The 18582-nt window shown below is 39.0% G+C and overlaps 1 protein-coding gene across 1 annotated transcript in view; it reads right to left on the bottom strand.

Annotated features, from left to right (window-relative positions):
- KAT6A (lysine acetyltransferase 6A) overlaps positions 1-18582 on the bottom strand; it is a 51046-nt gene that overhangs the window by 16258 nt on the left and 16206 nt on the right. Inside the window, exons 4-12 of the mRNA XM_082495667.1 lie at positions 11994-12102; positions 11290-11405; positions 10951-11032; positions 10033-10168; positions 7661-7974; positions 5536-5654; positions 3145-3260; positions 790-931; positions 204-365 (exon numbers count right to left, since the gene is read on the bottom strand). Coding sequence (XP_082351793.1) covers positions 204-365; positions 790-931; positions 3145-3260; positions 5536-5654; positions 7661-7974; positions 10033-10168; positions 10951-11032; positions 11290-11405; positions 11994-12102 — 1296 coding nt within the window. The remainder of the gene's footprint in view (positions 1-203; positions 366-789; positions 932-3144; positions 3261-5535; positions 5655-7660; positions 7975-10032; positions 10169-10950; positions 11033-11289; positions 11406-11993; positions 12103-18582) is intronic.

Genomic DNA, 18582 nt, shown 5'->3' with positions numbered 1-18582 from the left:
AAACTGGGTTTTATTAGTTGGTGTAGTTGGTGGTCTCCGAACGTAACATAAATAAAATCTGTTTGCAATAGATGTCTATACCTGTATTATGCAATGTATTATATAAACTGTGAGAGCCTAAGGTAGAGCAATTTAAAGACTCTGAAGCAGCATTTCTCACCATAGCAAACACAGTTCCAAGTGTAAAGTACTCAAATACTTGCCTTGGAAAAGTAGCCAACAAGGTGACAGCCCTTGACATCATTCTGTGTCAGCACGTAGAAAAGAAATGGCTCCACATCATAATAGAGAGTCTTATGGTCCAGGAAGAGTTTGGCTAACAAGCACAAATTCTGGCAATAGATAGTGCTGACGTTGCCATCAACCTTAAAGAAAGGAGGAAAAGTTTTGTCACTCCATTTGCTGTCATGAAAGGACACGCTTCACCTGGGTATGCCTGTACGTTTGAAATGCCTAACAAGAGGAGGGCTTCTTTGTCACAGGTAGCATCTCAAACAGCGTAAAGGCTGTGGCCACATCACTGTTACATTCATTAGCTTATGAGAGAACTTAAAATTTGTTTTCCTAAAATGAAAAAGCATTTTTTACAAAGCGAGCCTTCTCATATATTTTATGGATGAAAAACCTATACACGAGGTCAGGTCCCACCGCTTGCTTGTAGTTCTTCACTCTCAGCAACTGAATGCTTAAGAATGAAGACCCTTCGGGCTATGGAAAACTTATCACACGATTTGGTGCTAAAGACCCTATTTTATAGATAAAAGTGAGTGGCTTGGTTTTCTAACTTACCTCAAAGACTGAAATATTATTTTTTCTGTAAATTTCATTGGCCGGAGGATGAAACCAGCCACATTTTTTCATATGCTGCTGGAGAATAGTTCTACTTTTCATATACTTTAGACAGAATTCACAAAGGTACAACTTGGGTAGCCTGTAAGGAAAGATAAAGAAAGATCAAAGACTGAAGATACAGACTTTTGTATAAAATTCCTCACTCCTGCAGATAGAGAACTTGATGAAAACAAGCCCAATATATACTGACCTTGTGTACGTGCTAATCAGGACAAAAGCACCTTACCATACTTAAAGTCATGGCGCTTACTCATTCTGTAATGAATCCATATTAAAAAAAAAATATGTAATGTCCTGCATAATTACTTTTATGTTACTAATTTATGTTGGAAGAAATACATGCATTGATTAAAATCCTAGAAAAAAATAGCAATAAAACGCCAGTCTTGCACTAGTGACACTAGAATGGGTTTGATAAATATTCTCTCCCTTCCCTCCTCATAATAGATAGCTCTATGTACTCCAGAGGAACAGGTCACACCACCATCTATTCGTTTGCTTTAAAACCATTTTACATACTACATTGACATAATAATTTGAATGCAAGTGACCAGATATTGTTGTGATTTAACCCTATTTACATACTCTAGCTTGGGCAGGGATGCTATTTTTGGCTACCTTCAATGCCTTTAGCAGAGTTAGAATAATTCCTCATGACAAATCACATGCTCTTATTAAATGTTACAATAGTTTTACTTAATTTTCTCTCTCTGGCTATGACCTTTAGATGTTATTCCTCTTTCTGAATAAAGTTAAAGTTTGGAGTTTAGAGTTTAGACAGTTTACAAAGCTCTTAAACAAGAGAACATCAATACAACTATACATGTATCACAGCAGAACAATCTTTCAGATGCCAAAACCTGTAACATTAAACATTTCTTCTTTCGCTGTGTTGAATACATACAGCATAAATATAATATATGAAGGTAATTCCTGTGAAGTTTCTATTTATTTTTCTCTTTCAACTCCCATAGATAGTATACAGACATTTCTAATCAAATAATTTAATACACAGTTAAAATCCCATTCCCTAAACAAATTAAGATTTTTTTATCACGAGGAGCGCTGCAGTTGATTTGCTGGAAGGAAGAAATGGCATCCAGAGGAACCTTGACAGGCTGGAGGAGTGGGCACATGTGAGCCACATGAAGTTCAACAATGGCAACTGCAAGGTCCTGCACCTGGGTCGGGACAATCTCCACTACCAGTGCAGGCTGGTGGGTGAGTGGATTGGGAGCAGCCCTGCCGAGAAGGACCTGCAGGTACTGTGGGATGAAAAATTGGACATGAGCCAGCAATGTGTGCTTGCAGCCCCAACAGCCAACCACATCCTGGGCTGCATCAAAAGCAGCCTGGCCAGCAGGGCAAGGGAGGGGATTCTCCAAGTCTGCTCTGGTGAGACCTCACCAGGAATACTGCATCCAGCTCGGGGGTCTTCAGCACAAGACATGGACCTGTTAGAGTGAGTCCAGAGGAGGGCCACAAAAATGATCCAAGGGCTGAAACATCTCTCCTATGAAGACAGGCTGAGAGAGTTGGGGTCGCTCAGCCTGGAGAAGAGAAGGCTCTGGGCAGACCTTATTGCAGCCTTTCACATATAAAGGGGGCTTATAAGAAAGACCAAGAGGGGCCTGTTGTGATGGGATGAGGAGCAATGGCTTTAAACTGAGAGAGGGTAGATTTAGATTGGACAGAAGGAAGACATGCCTTACAATAAGGGTGGTCAGACACTGGAACAGGTTGCCCAGAGAAACTGCAGATGCCCCATCATTGGAAGTGTTCAAGTTCAGGCTGGACAAGGTTATAAGCAGCCTAATCCAGTGAAATATGTACCTGCCCGCGGCAGGGGGGTTGGACTAGACAGTCTTTAAAGGCCCGTTCCAACCGAAACCATTCTGTGATACCATATGTAAAGAACCAATGTACTCAGACTCAGATACTCTAATCACTTACATGCTTAATAACAGCCCAGTACCAGGTCATTTAGCTGAGGCTGCTCCCTCCTCAGAACGTGGAATATGTCAGTTCTTTGGGAATCCATCTAATCCTATATTCCTATGGCAGTCTGAACGCTCACAGCATATGCAGGTTGTTGCAGAGAGCTTATCAACTTTTTGACTCAGCCTAAAAAGACTTTAAGACATCTATTAACTACCATGAAAAGTATCTGGATTATATGTACTTTGCTTCTGTCCTACATTCAGATAGAATCTTTTTAAGATTTCTACGCCTGCTGGGGTACAGCTTGCCCATAAACACTAAAGCAGAACAAAGAAGAATGTTCAGTCATACCTTGAGTATTCCTGTGGATATGGGGAGGAGTACCAGGTCTGGATTTCGTACTTGCCAAATTCGATGACAGAAGGGCATCGCACTTGTGGATCAGGAGGCCCGGTCACCCCTACTTTCTATGCAAGGGGAAAAAAAAAGTTTTCGTGAATTTCAAAGTGAAAGACTTCCAAGATGAAATAAATTAAAATATTCCTATCTACACAGTCCATCCTACTCAAACTCATAGAGAATTAGTGAGAAGCAGACGTTGCTTTCTCACACTAAAAACCAGTACCAGTCACATTCAAGCAAGCATGTGATTCACAAAAAGGAATTCGCAAGCATTGTCATACCACATACCTCCACTACCTTTCACATTGTTGCATGTCATAGTTTTAAATACAAATTAGTCCACAGCAAAATTCAACACAATCTTTTTTCAGTCCCGTGGCTATTTCCTTTCTTATTATTTCAATAACCAAGAACAGAAACACAAACTGCTCCTGAGGTCAAGATCTAGAATTTTGAAGTATCTAACATAACACATCAGTGTCTTCCCAGCTCCAAGACTATATGTACTACTATGAATGTAGTGTCTACCAAAACAATACTCAGAGTACAGCTACCTGATTATCATCATGAGTGCAGAAGACTTAAAGAAAATCCTCAAATTATTTATTAGAAAAAAAATAGAAAATATCATATTTTTTAATGACTTATACAACTTTATTTCCCCTCTCTCTGATAGTAACTGTATATTTTATGGGAACTAAATACTCTGCTTTCAAGGAAAACAAATGTTTTGTCAATTCATGAAGATGTTCTCTCAAAAGACGATCACTCACATAATTATAAATCCAAATATTCCCACTGGCCTTGCATTATTGTATGCACCACCTGGACAGCAAAGCTATTAATAAACGAGGCCATGTTTCATGCAGGAGGTCAGAAACTAACGTGAAGAGTACCAGTGAATCAAAGAGCTAGCAGAATCAAAGAGCTATACCCAGGACAATGGCTTAGGGTTTGATAAGCTAACATTCAAAATTAACCTTTTTCTAAGTTTCCTAAGTGGGAGTGGCATAGGCAGAAGTCACCTCAGAATCTAACCCTAGGCATATGCATTTTAAGGAACTCTGTCTAGATTAAAAAGGGCAGTAATCTCCTATGAAAATATTTAATCCAAGAGCTCCAAATAGACCTATCAGTAACTGATTCATGTTTCCTTCTATTCTTACTCAGAAGATAAACAGAGTATTTCAGTAGTCAGCCAAATAAGGTCTTAGAGCTTACTACCTGCATATGATCCACAACTACTATTTCTCCCATCGGTTTATGGATTTATTCCTTGGGCTTCTCCTTTCATCTTAGGCTACCTACTAGGACAGAAACTAGATCTAGATAAGAGAGTCAATTTGTCTTACTTCAACTAAAAAGCTAGATTTAATAAGAACAAAATCCCTAGTATTTAAGAAAAAGAATTAAGACAATACCATTAAATAAGCACAATCTTGCCTGCTAAAAGCTTTTGTTATTTGCGAGGATTCCATGAGGAAAGGAAAGCACCACCTCTGCATTTTTGGTAACTGATACAATTCTTGCAACACAAAAATTTCACTCCTTGGCAGAACAAATCACCAACAAGCAATTTATGAAGGCAGCTCTTTACAGCTATGATAATCTATAGTTAAGCACTTCCTACACTGTAGTTTCAAAGGAATCGCTACTACCACCCCCTACAATAGGTCAATAACAAACACAATTATCACAGGCATGTGACAAGTCTCAAGGAAAACAGAGTAACACGCACCTGCAACACTGAATCCTCACCCCTGCTGCCTTTTCAGCAAGGGACCCCTCCTCCAAACGAATGCCCAACACAAATGCAGAGACCCAGCTCCCACACAACTGTTCAGGCATCAGTCATTAGAAGAAAGCCCTCGATAGGAAACTAGTGCTCTATATAGACACACACAGTAATGCCCTATCCTCTTCCACAAAGAGTTAAAAGTCTCTAGAAAAAGAACGTTTCAATTAGCCAGAAGCCCTGTGTGACCCACGCTGCTAGCAGAGTCCCATATTTTATTGTTTTAACATTCTACACATTTTACCAGCTATTTAACAGCTCTATGTTCTGACAGAACTAAAACCACAGCCCTCAAGGCTTTTTAGATGTCCACCTTAACCTCTTACACTCTTATGCTCACTTCTATATTATCCTTCAGCTCTCTTGAGGTCAGTTCCACATTACTCTCCAGCAGCAGAAACCAAGCACATTAGCTTCTGAGAAAGACTGACTAAGCTGGAGTCTGTGTTTCTTGTTTTTTGTTGTTGGGGTGGGGATTTTGGGTTTGTTTAAATTTCTTGTACAGATTTGGTACTTACTGCTGGACATTGAAAATTTCACTTTACCTGCAGTGCTTGTTCCTGAATATCTCTAAACAGCTCCATGTCTTTTTCAGTTAAGACATCCTGGCTCCCAAAAAAACGCTCCTCATTTTCCTGTTTTCCATCCCAGCCATCCTGATTGTCTGTAAATGAGAGAGAAAAATTGTCTTCACCTACATTTACAAAGGAGTACTTGCTTTTTAGTGCATCTTCTGGCTGCATCCAGACACTGCGCCAAGGTTTTTTTTTTATGGGATTTTCTTTTTTCTTTTCAGATTTGGGACCACAAGGGATGAAACAGTTCTGGATTTGTGACCATGTAAGAAATATTGTCATATATTTAACCAGGTCCAAAACTCATCACTTAGACATTCATAGTATCATGAAGGCATTTGTAACAATGAGACAGTTTTGGTCAAATGGCTTCCCATTATGCCCATTTCTCACAAACAAGGATCACAGCTATTTAAATGCCGTTATCTGGTGCAACCAAAACCAGGACACTTACTGTTGACAGGTATTCGTTGTTTAGCTTAAATAAGTAAGTTTTAATTAGAATAAATTACTTAGGGTTATAATATGGTGTGATTTATGCTGTTTGCTTAGCTTCACTTAGCATGTGTAGCTAGATTTGCTGAAGCCTTTAGGTCACAAGAGAGTTAATTTTCTTCGTAGTTTTCCTAGCAGTTGGTACAGTGCTGTGTTTAGTCTTTTAGTATAAGAAAAATATTGATAACACTGATGTTTCAGTAGTGTTTTCCCTAAGTCTGGGACTTTTCAGTTCCCCATGTTCTGCCAGCAAGAGAATGTGCACAAGAAGCGTAAAGCAGAAGTTAAGGAGGCTACCACCGTCAACAGAGACTGCAAATCAACAAGATAAGAGCAGTCAACAGCCTGCCTGCTTGGACACAGGAAAAGAGTCCAATAAGGTGTTAGAAGACCCCGGACCAAAAAATCACCATTGGACTAAAAGACAAGCGAACAGCACGTGAGGGGCGGGTGTACAGATCACAAGGGTATAATTGCCATGTCATTTCTTCGTTCAATGTCCCTCCCTCTTTGGAGGCACCCAGTCAAGGCTGTCCTCGCTGCTGTACCTTTCAATTAAATTACTTATTTTTATAAAATCTGACACCTGAGACTGCTGCGGGAAACCTAGGGTCAAGCCTGAAGGAGGGAGCACGCCCGAGAGTAAGTGTGTGTAAGGAGTCAAAAGGGGCACCCAACGTCTCACTGGGGTCACCTGCTGCAAAGGGACCCTGATCCTGGCAGTTACGGACTGGTGCATGTGTGACTCCTTGAACGGGGTGTGACTGCTCGGGCAGCCACTTCTCCTTAACACTTACATCATCACCCAAGCAAACAAAACCCACAAGACACTCCACCTCACCCCCAAAGTATTAAGACACGTGATTGTTCTTCCAGCACCAGCCAGGCTAATGCACATAAGTATTCTAAAGCTGTAAACCTTGTATATTACTGTAGAATATTTTCCACTGCTTGCTTAGGAACAATTCAAGCTATGAAACCACTCAATAAGACTGTAAAGTTCTGAATATAGAGATTAATGTCACAGATTAATGTCTTAAGCTAGAAAACAAAACAAAGCAAGCAGAACTGTGTTCAAAAGAAGGGATGCTCTCCAGCAAGGTGCCAAACTGCATGAAGCAGGCTCCTCTACGGCTGCGAAAATTAAGAAACAGTTGCATGCAAGCCTATACCATAATCGGAAACTCATGGGTCTGTGAGACTGGTTTTTATTATCTGTTTCCCATTTCATACTTCTACCTTGCTGATCTTATTTTCATTGACGACTCCCTGCATTACTTCTTTCAAATGTGACATTATTTAGCACATTTCCTAGGGTAGTCCGCAAGCCCCTCATTACCAAGGGGCATTTCACCTCACGGTAATCATTTAATCCCTCATCACACCTTGCCATCATATATAAAGAGGCAAAGGTCTCTAGGATCGCTTCCTTTTTCCAACTGGCATTCTACCTGAATGCACTAAAGATAACTGTGTTGGAGTGTTAACTTTCAGCTCAAAGTTTCTAGCCCCTAACAACTCTAGTTACTTCAACATCCTAGCCTTTGAACGTTGGCTTGGTGTACAGGATACTTACATTGGCAGGGTGAAAAATCTTTACCTGTGGGCCATTCTGAAGTGCTAGATTTCCTGGTACCCTTTTTCCTGATCCTGTACTGCTGAGAATAGTCTACGACTTCCCCTCGAGCTTTTCGTCCATCAGGGGAGGGAGTGAAGAATTTAGTAAGGCCATCTATAAGCCCTTTGGTTTTCTTGTTAAACTTTAAGGTGGTGCTGCCATCTCTGCAGAAGTCCAAGACATCTGCCTGCTCCAGGTATCCTCCTTCTGATGACGTCGACTGGCTGGACAGAGCGATCTTGCGCTTCCGACCCCGACCAGGGCCAGTTCGAACTTTGCTGAAAGGGCCTTTTGATCTAAAGAATGAGAAGGGGAAAGATATGGTCAGAAAATCTGGTAAAGTGGTTTCCTTTGGGTTGCAAAGTGGACTACCATCTTACCTACTTATTTATCAATCACACAGAAGCTAAATGTAAATTGAAAAATTTAGTAATAAAGGAGTAGTCAAGAGCCTGTGTACCCCAGAGAGGACAGAATGCTAAACATCTCAGTAGAAATACTCCACTATTTTTCTCCACGCTGAACATTATGTGCCATTAATTTGAGTATAAACAATAGGTTTTCACCAAATTTAATACAACATTAAATTTTAAAATCAGTAGCCAGAATCAACACATTACACAAAAGGTTTCAATTTATGTAGTCATTAAACATTTACACTTGTTATTTGTCACAGAATCATAGAATCCTCATAGAATGGTTTAGGTTGGAAGGGACCTTAAAGACCACCTCGTTCCAGCCCTCCACCAGCCCAGGTTGCTCCCAGCCCCGTCCAACCTGGCCTTGAACACCTCCAGGGATGGGGCAACCTGTGCCAGGGGCTCACCACCATCACAGTGAAAAATTTCTTCCTCATATCTAATCTAAATCTCCCCTCCTCTAGTTTGAAGCCATTCCCCTTCATCCTATCACTACATGCCCTTGTAAAAAGTCTCTCTCCAGCGTTCTTGTAAGTGCCCTTCAGATACTGGAAAGCTGCTATATGGTCTTCCCGGAGCCTTCTCTTCTCCAGGGGCTGAGCACGCCCAACTCTCTCAGCCTGTCCTCACAGCAGAGGAGCTCCCAGCCTCTGTGTTGTTTTCGTACCGATAGGAAATTGTCATAAGAACTACACAGAAAGTTAATGTATGCAGGACACGCACATTCGCAAAGAACCTGTACTACTGCCAGTCATCTTATCAGAAAACAGTGTTGGCCTCCAGCCGGTTGCCATCTTTCAGGCTAGAAATTTTTAAACTCTATAGAGATCACTGAGTATTTAACATTTCTCAGAGCGATTGCCTTAGACCGCTGTTTCAGGAAGCTGACTGTTTTTAGCTATAATCTTTGCAGCTATAGAGGCTAGAAATAGGCTGCTTTTTCCTAAAAAGACAAACTAAGCATCTGTGCATAATTCTGCGGATGTATTTTACAAGTGAAATGATGGAACAAAGGCAAAAAAATTGTGAATATCATGAAATAAAAATTAAAAGCAACAAAAGAGCAATAGCAGACAGCTAGCTTTTCTTTTGCCCCTCTGACTCATATTGGGAGTTCCTCTAAGCAAAGGTATCACAGAAACTTAGAAAAAAAAAAATAGGATGTTTAAGGGAGACATTCCCTTAAAAGCATTAAACTTCATAAGTTTTTCTTCTAGAACATCTTTTGTTGCTATTGGATAGAATCAAGTGAAAGTTCAACTTAGTTTTCAGGTGATTTGATGCCCAAAACAGTAGTTCTTCATTGTTCTCCATTGGTTTGTCCCCTGCACAGTCAATACTGCTGCATCACAAGTAGCACTGCACAGCAATCTTAATTCAAGGAAATTGCTCTGGCTGAAGAGTTATCCAAAGAGTTCCCACCCAAATCCAATTCCCTGATGACTGGCTGCCCCACAACCACCATGACAAGGCCACAGAATCTGTCCCAGCACAAGAGTGCTCCACAAATGCAGAAACATGTGGAATGGAAGCAGAAAGGGGCCAAATATTGTTTAATCTGACACTGCTGCCAGAAAATATGTCAAACAACAACCTCACATACTTTCTTGTAGATTACTCGGAAAGAGTTCTTGAGAAACGCAAAGCAAAACAATCATGCTGGAAGAAAACGCCATCCAGCTAAATAGACTTGACACGAACAGCAAAATTAATCTATAAGGACTAGTTCAAAACTAAATAGTAAGTTATTACAAAGAGTCAAAAATCAGGGTAAAAAGCAGCAATGAGATTATTTCTAGTCTTTCACAGCACTCTTCGGAAATTCTGTATTGAAGAATAAATAAAAGCTCTTCATTGTAAAACAAATCTTCTCACAAAGTAGACCAGACACTTCAAATATACCCACTGCCCTACAGAATCTCACACCATACTCACGTTGTATTTTGATTCTTTAACCTGTTTTTAGGACGTCCTATTGGGTTAGCATAACGTCGTTTTATCTGTGCTGCCTTCTTGTGTAGAAGTTTTCTTCCTTTCTTCCGTGGTCGACATATTTGACATATCCACATACCTATAAGGCACAAGTCCCCATCACTAAATGCAAGGGACATTTATATAGGACAAAAAAGAGAATTACAGGCCCCAAGCCTTCCGACAGAAAGGGTAGGAACAGTACCAAAGGCCCCAATTATCACATATACGGGCAAGAAAAATTATGTGTACGTTCCAGAATTCTCAACTTAAGTCCAGTTAATTTCTCATACACACCCCTACAGATATACTTCCCACAACCACACTGGAAGTCTTTTTAATTCATAATACATTATCAGAAAACCATAAAGATGTAACATATTTAATTATCCCATATTCTGCTTACGACTACGCTACTTCCCACTATCTTCTATAGGAAAATTTTCTGCTAACTACCAAGAACGAATCTTCCATAGATAACCTGCTTTCTGATGGAAAAAAGAAGTTTGGTTGTACTCCAGGATTTTCTACTGTCCAAACGGGTATGACTCCAAAAACTTAGAAACTCATTTCTTTCTTTTGTACAAGGCTATTCATTCAAATAAAAGCTGATCATTTTAATCTGCAAGGATCAGTTTTACTCCCTCAAACCTCCAAGATTTTTTCAAAACCCTTCAGACAGTAATGTACAGGAAGCAGGAGACAGTGGAAAACCTGCACGTGAAGCTCTGACCCTTCTCTAGTTTCCAATACCCGAAAAGCAATGCTATAAAGAACAAGTTAAATGTAGCTACCAGAGGACCAAACATGTGGAAGCACTTTCTACCTACTAATCTCCTCCAACACCATCTCAAATAACCCTTTTCACCACAAAGTCCTCACCTTTTGGCATCCTGGTAAGAGGGGGGTCACAGCACTCCATGTGAAAGCCACGGTCACATGAGTCACAAAATAGCATGTTATCCTGTTGAAGACAGATAAAGTTAATCTCTCTCTAGATGTGCATCAGCATCAAGCCCTCCATTAATTTGTCACCATCTCGGAGAACACTCACATAGTTTTCAACTACAGACATACGGTATTTCACAGGTCTCAGAAAGACTACCAGACTCAAACAAAAGCTGCAAATATTTGCCTCTAGAATGGTTTTATTTTGTAGTTTAACAGAACATCCACAAAACTGATATCCTCTTCATTCAGTCCATATTCCACTGTACTCACAGCATTTTTGCCCTGATCTCGACAGGAACTGCATGTTTTGCACTCAATACACTGCCATCGCAAGGCTTTCACTCGAACTGTCAACTCTGGAGAGAATTTCAAACAGGACGGATGACCTACAGAAAAGGAGAAAATTATGCCAGTAAAACCGTTCCGCTGCTGTCAATGCTCACAGATAGTTCACAGGAAGATTACTTTATCAATTAAATATTCTGATGCAGAATTTTGGTTATCCAGATACTCCTCTATTTTTAGGTGCTTCTATTCTTATCTACACAAAAACAATACCCTAGATAGCAAGTGGCAGGCCCACATACAAAAGAACACCAAGATAATTTTTCATAACTGAATTGAAAAACACGATAAAACTGGTTATCATTACCACATTTTTAAAGAAACCTCCAGGAGCCCAATGAACTATTCGTGTTATGTTAACTGTCTCCCCTCTGGGAGCACGAGATTCTGGGAGGAGATAACTGCTCCCCTCTGGGAGCAGCTGAACTAACTGCATTATATGCCATAGATGCATACTCCTCATATGTATGGGTCAGGAGTAGTCACTACACTAGACTTCTGTCTCAAGTGTCAAGGTTGTTATTAGACGCATGCTCCTCACGCGTATGGGTCAGCAGCGGTCACTATACCAAGCTCTTCTGTCTCAAATGGATGGGGTATTACTAGCGGCACTGTGAATGGTCACCTACCACTGTTGCCACAGTCAGCACAAGAGATGAGCTCTTCTGGTTTCTTCTCCCGATTTTGCTCTTTTGTACCAAGGCAGAAACTGCAGATTGGAATTGGTTCAGCAACCGGCTGTGAGGAAAACAGACAATAAAAGCACTGAGTATATCAAGGGAGGAAATACTAATACACAAAATCACACAGACATTTATATCACATGTAAACAGTATGTAATACGCACCACGTCTCACAGAGTTTAGTTGGTTCTCACCACACAATACTGCATTAACTGTAACCTGAACAGAAGTCAGAAGTCCAAAGACAAGAGAGGTACAAAGGAAAAGAGAATGGAATTCCAGGACTAGGGGAAACTTGGAAAAACAAGCTGATAAAGAGAGCTATAAATTAATTCATAACTGAATGCAAAGTCAGAGAGAGCTGGTGCCCTAATTTGTCAACAAATGAATGAGCTATGAGGTGACGCAGCAGTGGAAAAAAGGCACAGATGACCCCAGAACACAGTGGCCTTAGAAATTCCCATCAGATATCCAGAAAGCAGTAATGCAATCATCGAAAGCATTTGCAATACGTTACCTAGAACAAAATGTATTATAGGACAAGTACAAAAACTGTACAACTATTAACATGATTATGAAAAATTAAAATAAAAAGAAAATTCCCTTGTAAGAAACTATGCAAGTAGGCTGTTTAGCACTGAAAAGCAGCAGACAAAAAGGTTTGCTCTCTCCAAAAAAGTTAAGGGGGAGTTAAACATTATGCAGGGAAAAAGATGTACTTAAGATGAGGCATAACACTAGCAAAATAACAAACAGATATTGACTACCCAATAATATATTTGACCTGAAATAAGCAGGAGGTTTTTAAACCAAAGGACTGACATTCTACAACAGCCTCCTCAAAAGAAGTAACAAGTGCAATAACTGATTGCTTTAAAGTGGCACTCGATCAACTGATGAGAAGGAAATGTTACTGGAAATAAAGCTACCGTTAAGTGCTGGATTTCATAACCTAGCAAATTCTTTTTCATCCAATTCCAAGACAAGACTGTGATTTATGGTTTTCAGACCAAAGATGTAAGCAAAATTTAATTTTAAAATATAATAAAAATATGCTAAAATCACACTTAAAACACTGGAAACACTAAAAATAAAAGATTATGGTAAGTTTTGAGACACATTCTTTGTATAGCTGTATCATGTTATAGTTAATGATTTCACACATACCTTTTTCAGAGTATATTATGCAGCTACATACTGATAATTATTGTATAAAAGAATATGCCAGAAGTTGTTCAAGGAATCTTTACTCTGGCTAAGCCAAAGCAAAAGCTGTATCCAGAATAGAAATAAGTTGCTTTATAATACAGCAATATAGAAACTGGAAGTTTCAAGCTGTATCTTTACTTCAGATCCAGTGTACTTACAGATGGAGGTGTGTTCCTTAAAACATCCACTAGATGGAAACCATCAGAACACCTTAGGAAATTTTCTATTTCAAAATGAAGCCACACAATATGGAATGACTACTTGGGAATGAAAGCCTAACATTCCTCGTTCTGAACCCAAGTATTTATCTTCTCCTTTGGGTAAATCCCAGACCATGCTGAAGTGTAAATTAATATTAAATCACCTGCCCATCAAACTATTTCAGTCTGGAACTAATTCATAGGTTTAGTTAATTGAAGGATTCCAGTTTCTGCTCCTTTTGAGAAAGGGAGAAAATTAGACAACCATAGACAGTTAATGCCAAGCACACAAACTGTCAATATCCAAGCAGAGGGGGAAAAGTAGCATCCTCACTTCCACAGCCACCACCATAATGTTGGCTAAAATCAGCTATGTAGGGATCCCCCATCCTCTTTTAACACAGAGCAGGGACTGACTGTACACAAACTGCTCTCCTCCTGCTCACGGCTGGGCTCTAGGTGCCAGAAGATAGCTGCTTCTAGTCAGTAGGAGGTTTACTGGGGGGGCAAACTGTGTATTAAGGGTCTGTCAGTGCTTTAATTTCTTTGGAATCAAGATTTCAGGAATTACTTTTACCTTTTATCTTCAGAGAAACATTCACTTGTCTTCTTACCTTCAACCTCTTCTTCCTGAGGAATATTTACTACCTCTTGGAACAAGTGATTAACAACTAGCCTTCACCCTTCCCATAAGAATAATAAGTCGTTCTTTTTTTGCTATTTTATTCACATTTCAATACTACACAAAGTAGAAACGTACCCTTATTCCCATTTTCGGATAAGAAAATGCTCAGAGAAAATTCCTTGAGCAGATCAGCATGACAACTGAAGAGTGCAGTGATCCCTGTGGAGGCATCTGCTGGTTTTCTCTGACAGAAAGGCAGTGATCTTGATCCACCACAAAGTTGCAGTAAAAAGGTTTACAATCCTTTTAAATCCAGTTTGGTATGTTCATTCATCCTTTATATTCGGTCATATATTAGCTCAGTTAAAATAAAAAAATATTTTAAAAGAAAAATATTTACAAAACTGTTTAGCTTCTTTTAAATAAAGCACATTGTAACTTCCACAATATTACAAGTGCTGTTTTGCCAGAAATGGACTCAGTGAAAATAATTTCACATCCCAGAATCATCCCTTTTCCTCTCATTTCAGTCTGAGGTTCTGATAAAGTTTCATAGAGAATCTCAACTACACTTTAACAGTCTTTCAGACAGAAGGTAAAAAGGAGCATTTATTCTTTCTAATAGTTTAACTTTAATGCAACTGAACATTCGACAGCATCGATTTCCCTGCATGTATGGCTAAATCTTACTTTCTGACACAGTTTACTAATTTTTAACTCATAGTTAACGTGACATTAAAGTTGCACTGTCAAATGCTGAAGTTTGCATCTGGTATTAAAACAAAAAAACACAATGAAGCAGAAGAAGGGTTAAGAATGACAACGAAGCTATGACAAAAACATTTATATTACTCTACACACTTCTGTTAGCTTTGAAGTTACCAATTCAAAGCAGAAATAATTAAATGAAGACTGCCAAAAATAGAAAAAGAAACCATGATCCAAAACTCCAGCACTTCCGTGCTCTGAATATAAAATAATCTCAGTGACACTGTAATAGAACAGAACAAGCACAAAATGTTGTTTTCCTTAATACAAAAGGGACAATATACTTTCAGAACCGAAATCTGGACCAAATTTCAAACTAAATTGCTTATGCATCTCAAGAAAACATTTATGGCTTTAGTTCAAAGGGCTGTAAAAAGATGAGTTAATTCAGAGACTTGACGTAAACCTAAAATGCCTACTCTGCAAATCCAGATATATAGAATCAAACTGCTAATCAGTACTCAGAAATGCCGTAAACATAGTTACAATTAAACAACCAGAAGAACTTCATTTTCCACTACATATGTAATCATGGTAGCACTTGGAGACACAACTTATTCATGGAGAAGGGCTATACCCCAACATCACAAGACAAAGAAACCAGGCAAATCATATTTGCAATCACAGAGTAAGAACTGATGTTTTTACTATCCCTTACAGATTACATCAAGAACACATTTGGTCTAACATCTGCAAGTGTAGTGAAATGGACCTAATTATGTGGTCACACCTTATTAACTGTATTACTGAATTGCAATACAACCACAGATAAGATATTCGAACTTTTGGTACCACTTAAAGAACAAATACACACCATTTGGTAATTATGGTTTGGTTTGGTTTGGTTTGGTGTTTTTTTGAGAAATTAAGAATAGCTTTACTACTTCTGAAGGAGTCATATGTTACAGCCTGACAAAGTGATGAACCTCTCGCAAAGCACAGATTTCAAAGGGGATTTCTTCCCTCTGGTCAGCGTCACAGCAAACACCACGGAATGCAATAAATCACATAAAAGAAGACAAGAAGATTGCAAGATTTTTGCCAGCAGTATTAGGTGTACGTGAAAGATACAGTCAGGATTAACAAATTATTATTATTGGGCAGCAAGTAAGAAAAATAAAGAGAGCAGAACAACCTGCAAGGAGGGCATGGGAGAAACAAATGGCAAAAGGCTCCTTGCAGGGAGCAGACAATAAAATTGTAAATGATGTAAATATTGCCTATCTATTTTTACTTTATGTGATTAAATATTACAGACAAATACAAGAAGAATATAAAATAAAAATTAGATCGAGACTATTGTTAGGATTATATGTCTAGCTCCAATATTCATATAACAGCAGGATATGGAAATAATTTTCAACGGACAGACAATAAAATTATTTAAGAATAGATGACCTACAGAAATTAATACACTCAGGAATGACAGAGAAATTAATTGGACACTAAATGTAAATATTTATACATGGAAGAAATATAAACATACTAACATATTAATATAGAGCACTATATTGCACACTGCAGTCCTATATACTTATTAATCAAAGAACAATAGCACAATAAAAGGAATTACAAATTGACTGCTTAAATATATTATAAAGCAATATTATGTATTTAAACCTACCGTATACTTCAAGCAACATTTAGTATACTACACCAAAAATCACCCATTGGCCCAAATTTTCAATTAAATTATGTTATATGTTAGCCTCTACCATGAGTACTGTTTGATACAGTTTTAGATGACTTACACATCCTCACACATCTGAATCTCTTACTAAGTACATGTAATGCATTCATACAAGAACGAACATTTCACAAGTGGCAGCAGACGTTTCTGGGTACCAGTGATACTGTTAATCACTGAAGGCATTGATGCCTTTGACATCAGTTGCATATTCACATCTTACTGGTCCCTATGCTGTGGTTAGTTTTAGTAGAATTCATTTTAAAATGACTATCAACTTGCTAAACTGCATGCAGAACACACTGTAATATTTTTGCAGAGCAGAGTAACACTGATGGCAATTTCACTCCTTTTGGCACAGGAAAGCCAGCAGCAACGACCAGTGATACCTACAGTGCATAGGAACATTTAAGTGACATGTCAATCAATGCAATTTCTGGAACCAATCTGATCAAAGGTCTGACAGATATCCAAGCTCAGAAAAGACTGTAGACAGCTATGCCCCTTTTCATAGTATTTAGAGCTACCACTTTTCTCCGATGGCAAAAACCACTACCACCACCACACTCCACAGACAGCACCAAGCAAACGTCAATCCAACAGTGCAAGCTACATTACCAGCACCAGTAAACGTTGTTGGGAACTCCACTCTGACTTTTTGATCTGAGAGACTACAACACTTTTTTCCAGGAAGAAACCACACACTTTGACCCATTGTTTCTTTTTTTCTGTCTCAAACCCATGACTTTTTTTTTTTTTTTTTCCCCCCAATCCCCCGTAAGAAACTGTCATGGTTCTTGGAAATCAAAACTTAGGAGTTAAACCACTTACATAACCTGACACACTTTAAATAAGTCTGGTACGTTAATGAGGCAGTCTGTCTTTGGGGAAAAAAAAAAAAAAAAAAGACGACTTCCACAACAGATTTATAAAAGTATCTTGTATAAACATAATTTAATTCAATCAATGGATTGCTGTCAGAATGAAAACTTCCTGAGCTGCAATCCTACATTTTTTTAATACATAAAACACCTGCTACTCTCCAGGCCCTTCAGCTGAAGGTTTTACCACTACATCCTAAAGAACGTGTCAACTTCCCGCTCCTTTAATTTCTCTTCCATGAGAAAGGCTAGCACAGGAAGAGACATAGCGGAAAACAACTCAGAACTTTAAGCAGACGTCATGTCCTTGGTTTTAGTTTTAAATAAGAAGTGCTCTACAAAGTTAATATGTTATAATATACTGTCAGCAACAAGGCAATCTCAGGGATGGTCCCTGAGATAAGTGCATCAGAGCATTAATTATGAAATCTACTAACTAAGGAATTGTATTTCCCTTTGGAGCAAAAGCTTACTCCTGGCAGCAGCACCCCGAAGTGTCTTCGCTCTTCTTCCTGGCGAGCAAGGACATCTCAGCCTTATCAGCAATGACAACAGTCACCTCCACTTATCTTTGCCTTGATTTACTTGGCTGTAAAAAGGAAACAACATTTCCCTTTCTCAAATTCTGGTATTAGAGTTCAATTTCAGCATGGCAGTTTCACTGAGATTGAACAACTCCAAAGCCTTCCTTGTCGCTGCAGTCACTCTCATTCCGTGGAGTGCGCGCACTACTACTGCACCTTAACTGCTATGAGCAAGGGAAGAATTATTTGTCTTTTGTCTGTTCTACCTGAAGGGAAAACTTGAAGCAATTGTGCAATCCAGGGAAGCTGATCATTTTACTGAAGTGTTTTAGAATTTGATTATAATGTAACAACACCATGGCACTAAAGAGCAGTGAGCACTGAAAACCAAGTATACCAAAGGAAGCTTGTGCCTGATGTATTCCACCAGACTGCCATCCTGCTTCAGCAAGAAAAAGCCACAAAATCACTTTCATAGTTCACGCACTTTCACTTGCATGCATTTCTTTTGTGCATGTCCACACTGCATTGGTATTTGCAAATCACTTAATATCGTTAAACTGCACTAAACTATGCTTCTATTCACCTTGCACACACTTCTATCTGACTTCACCTCCAAACCCTCCTGCAGCTGCAGCACA

The sequence above is a fragment of the Vanellus vanellus genome (genome assembly GCF_965231255.1).
Source record: "Vanellus vanellus genome assembly, chromosome: 26".
NCBI lineage: Eukaryota > Metazoa > Chordata > Aves > Charadriiformes > Charadriidae > Vanellus > Vanellus vanellus.
This window is presented reverse-complemented; position numbering and strand designations above follow the sequence as displayed.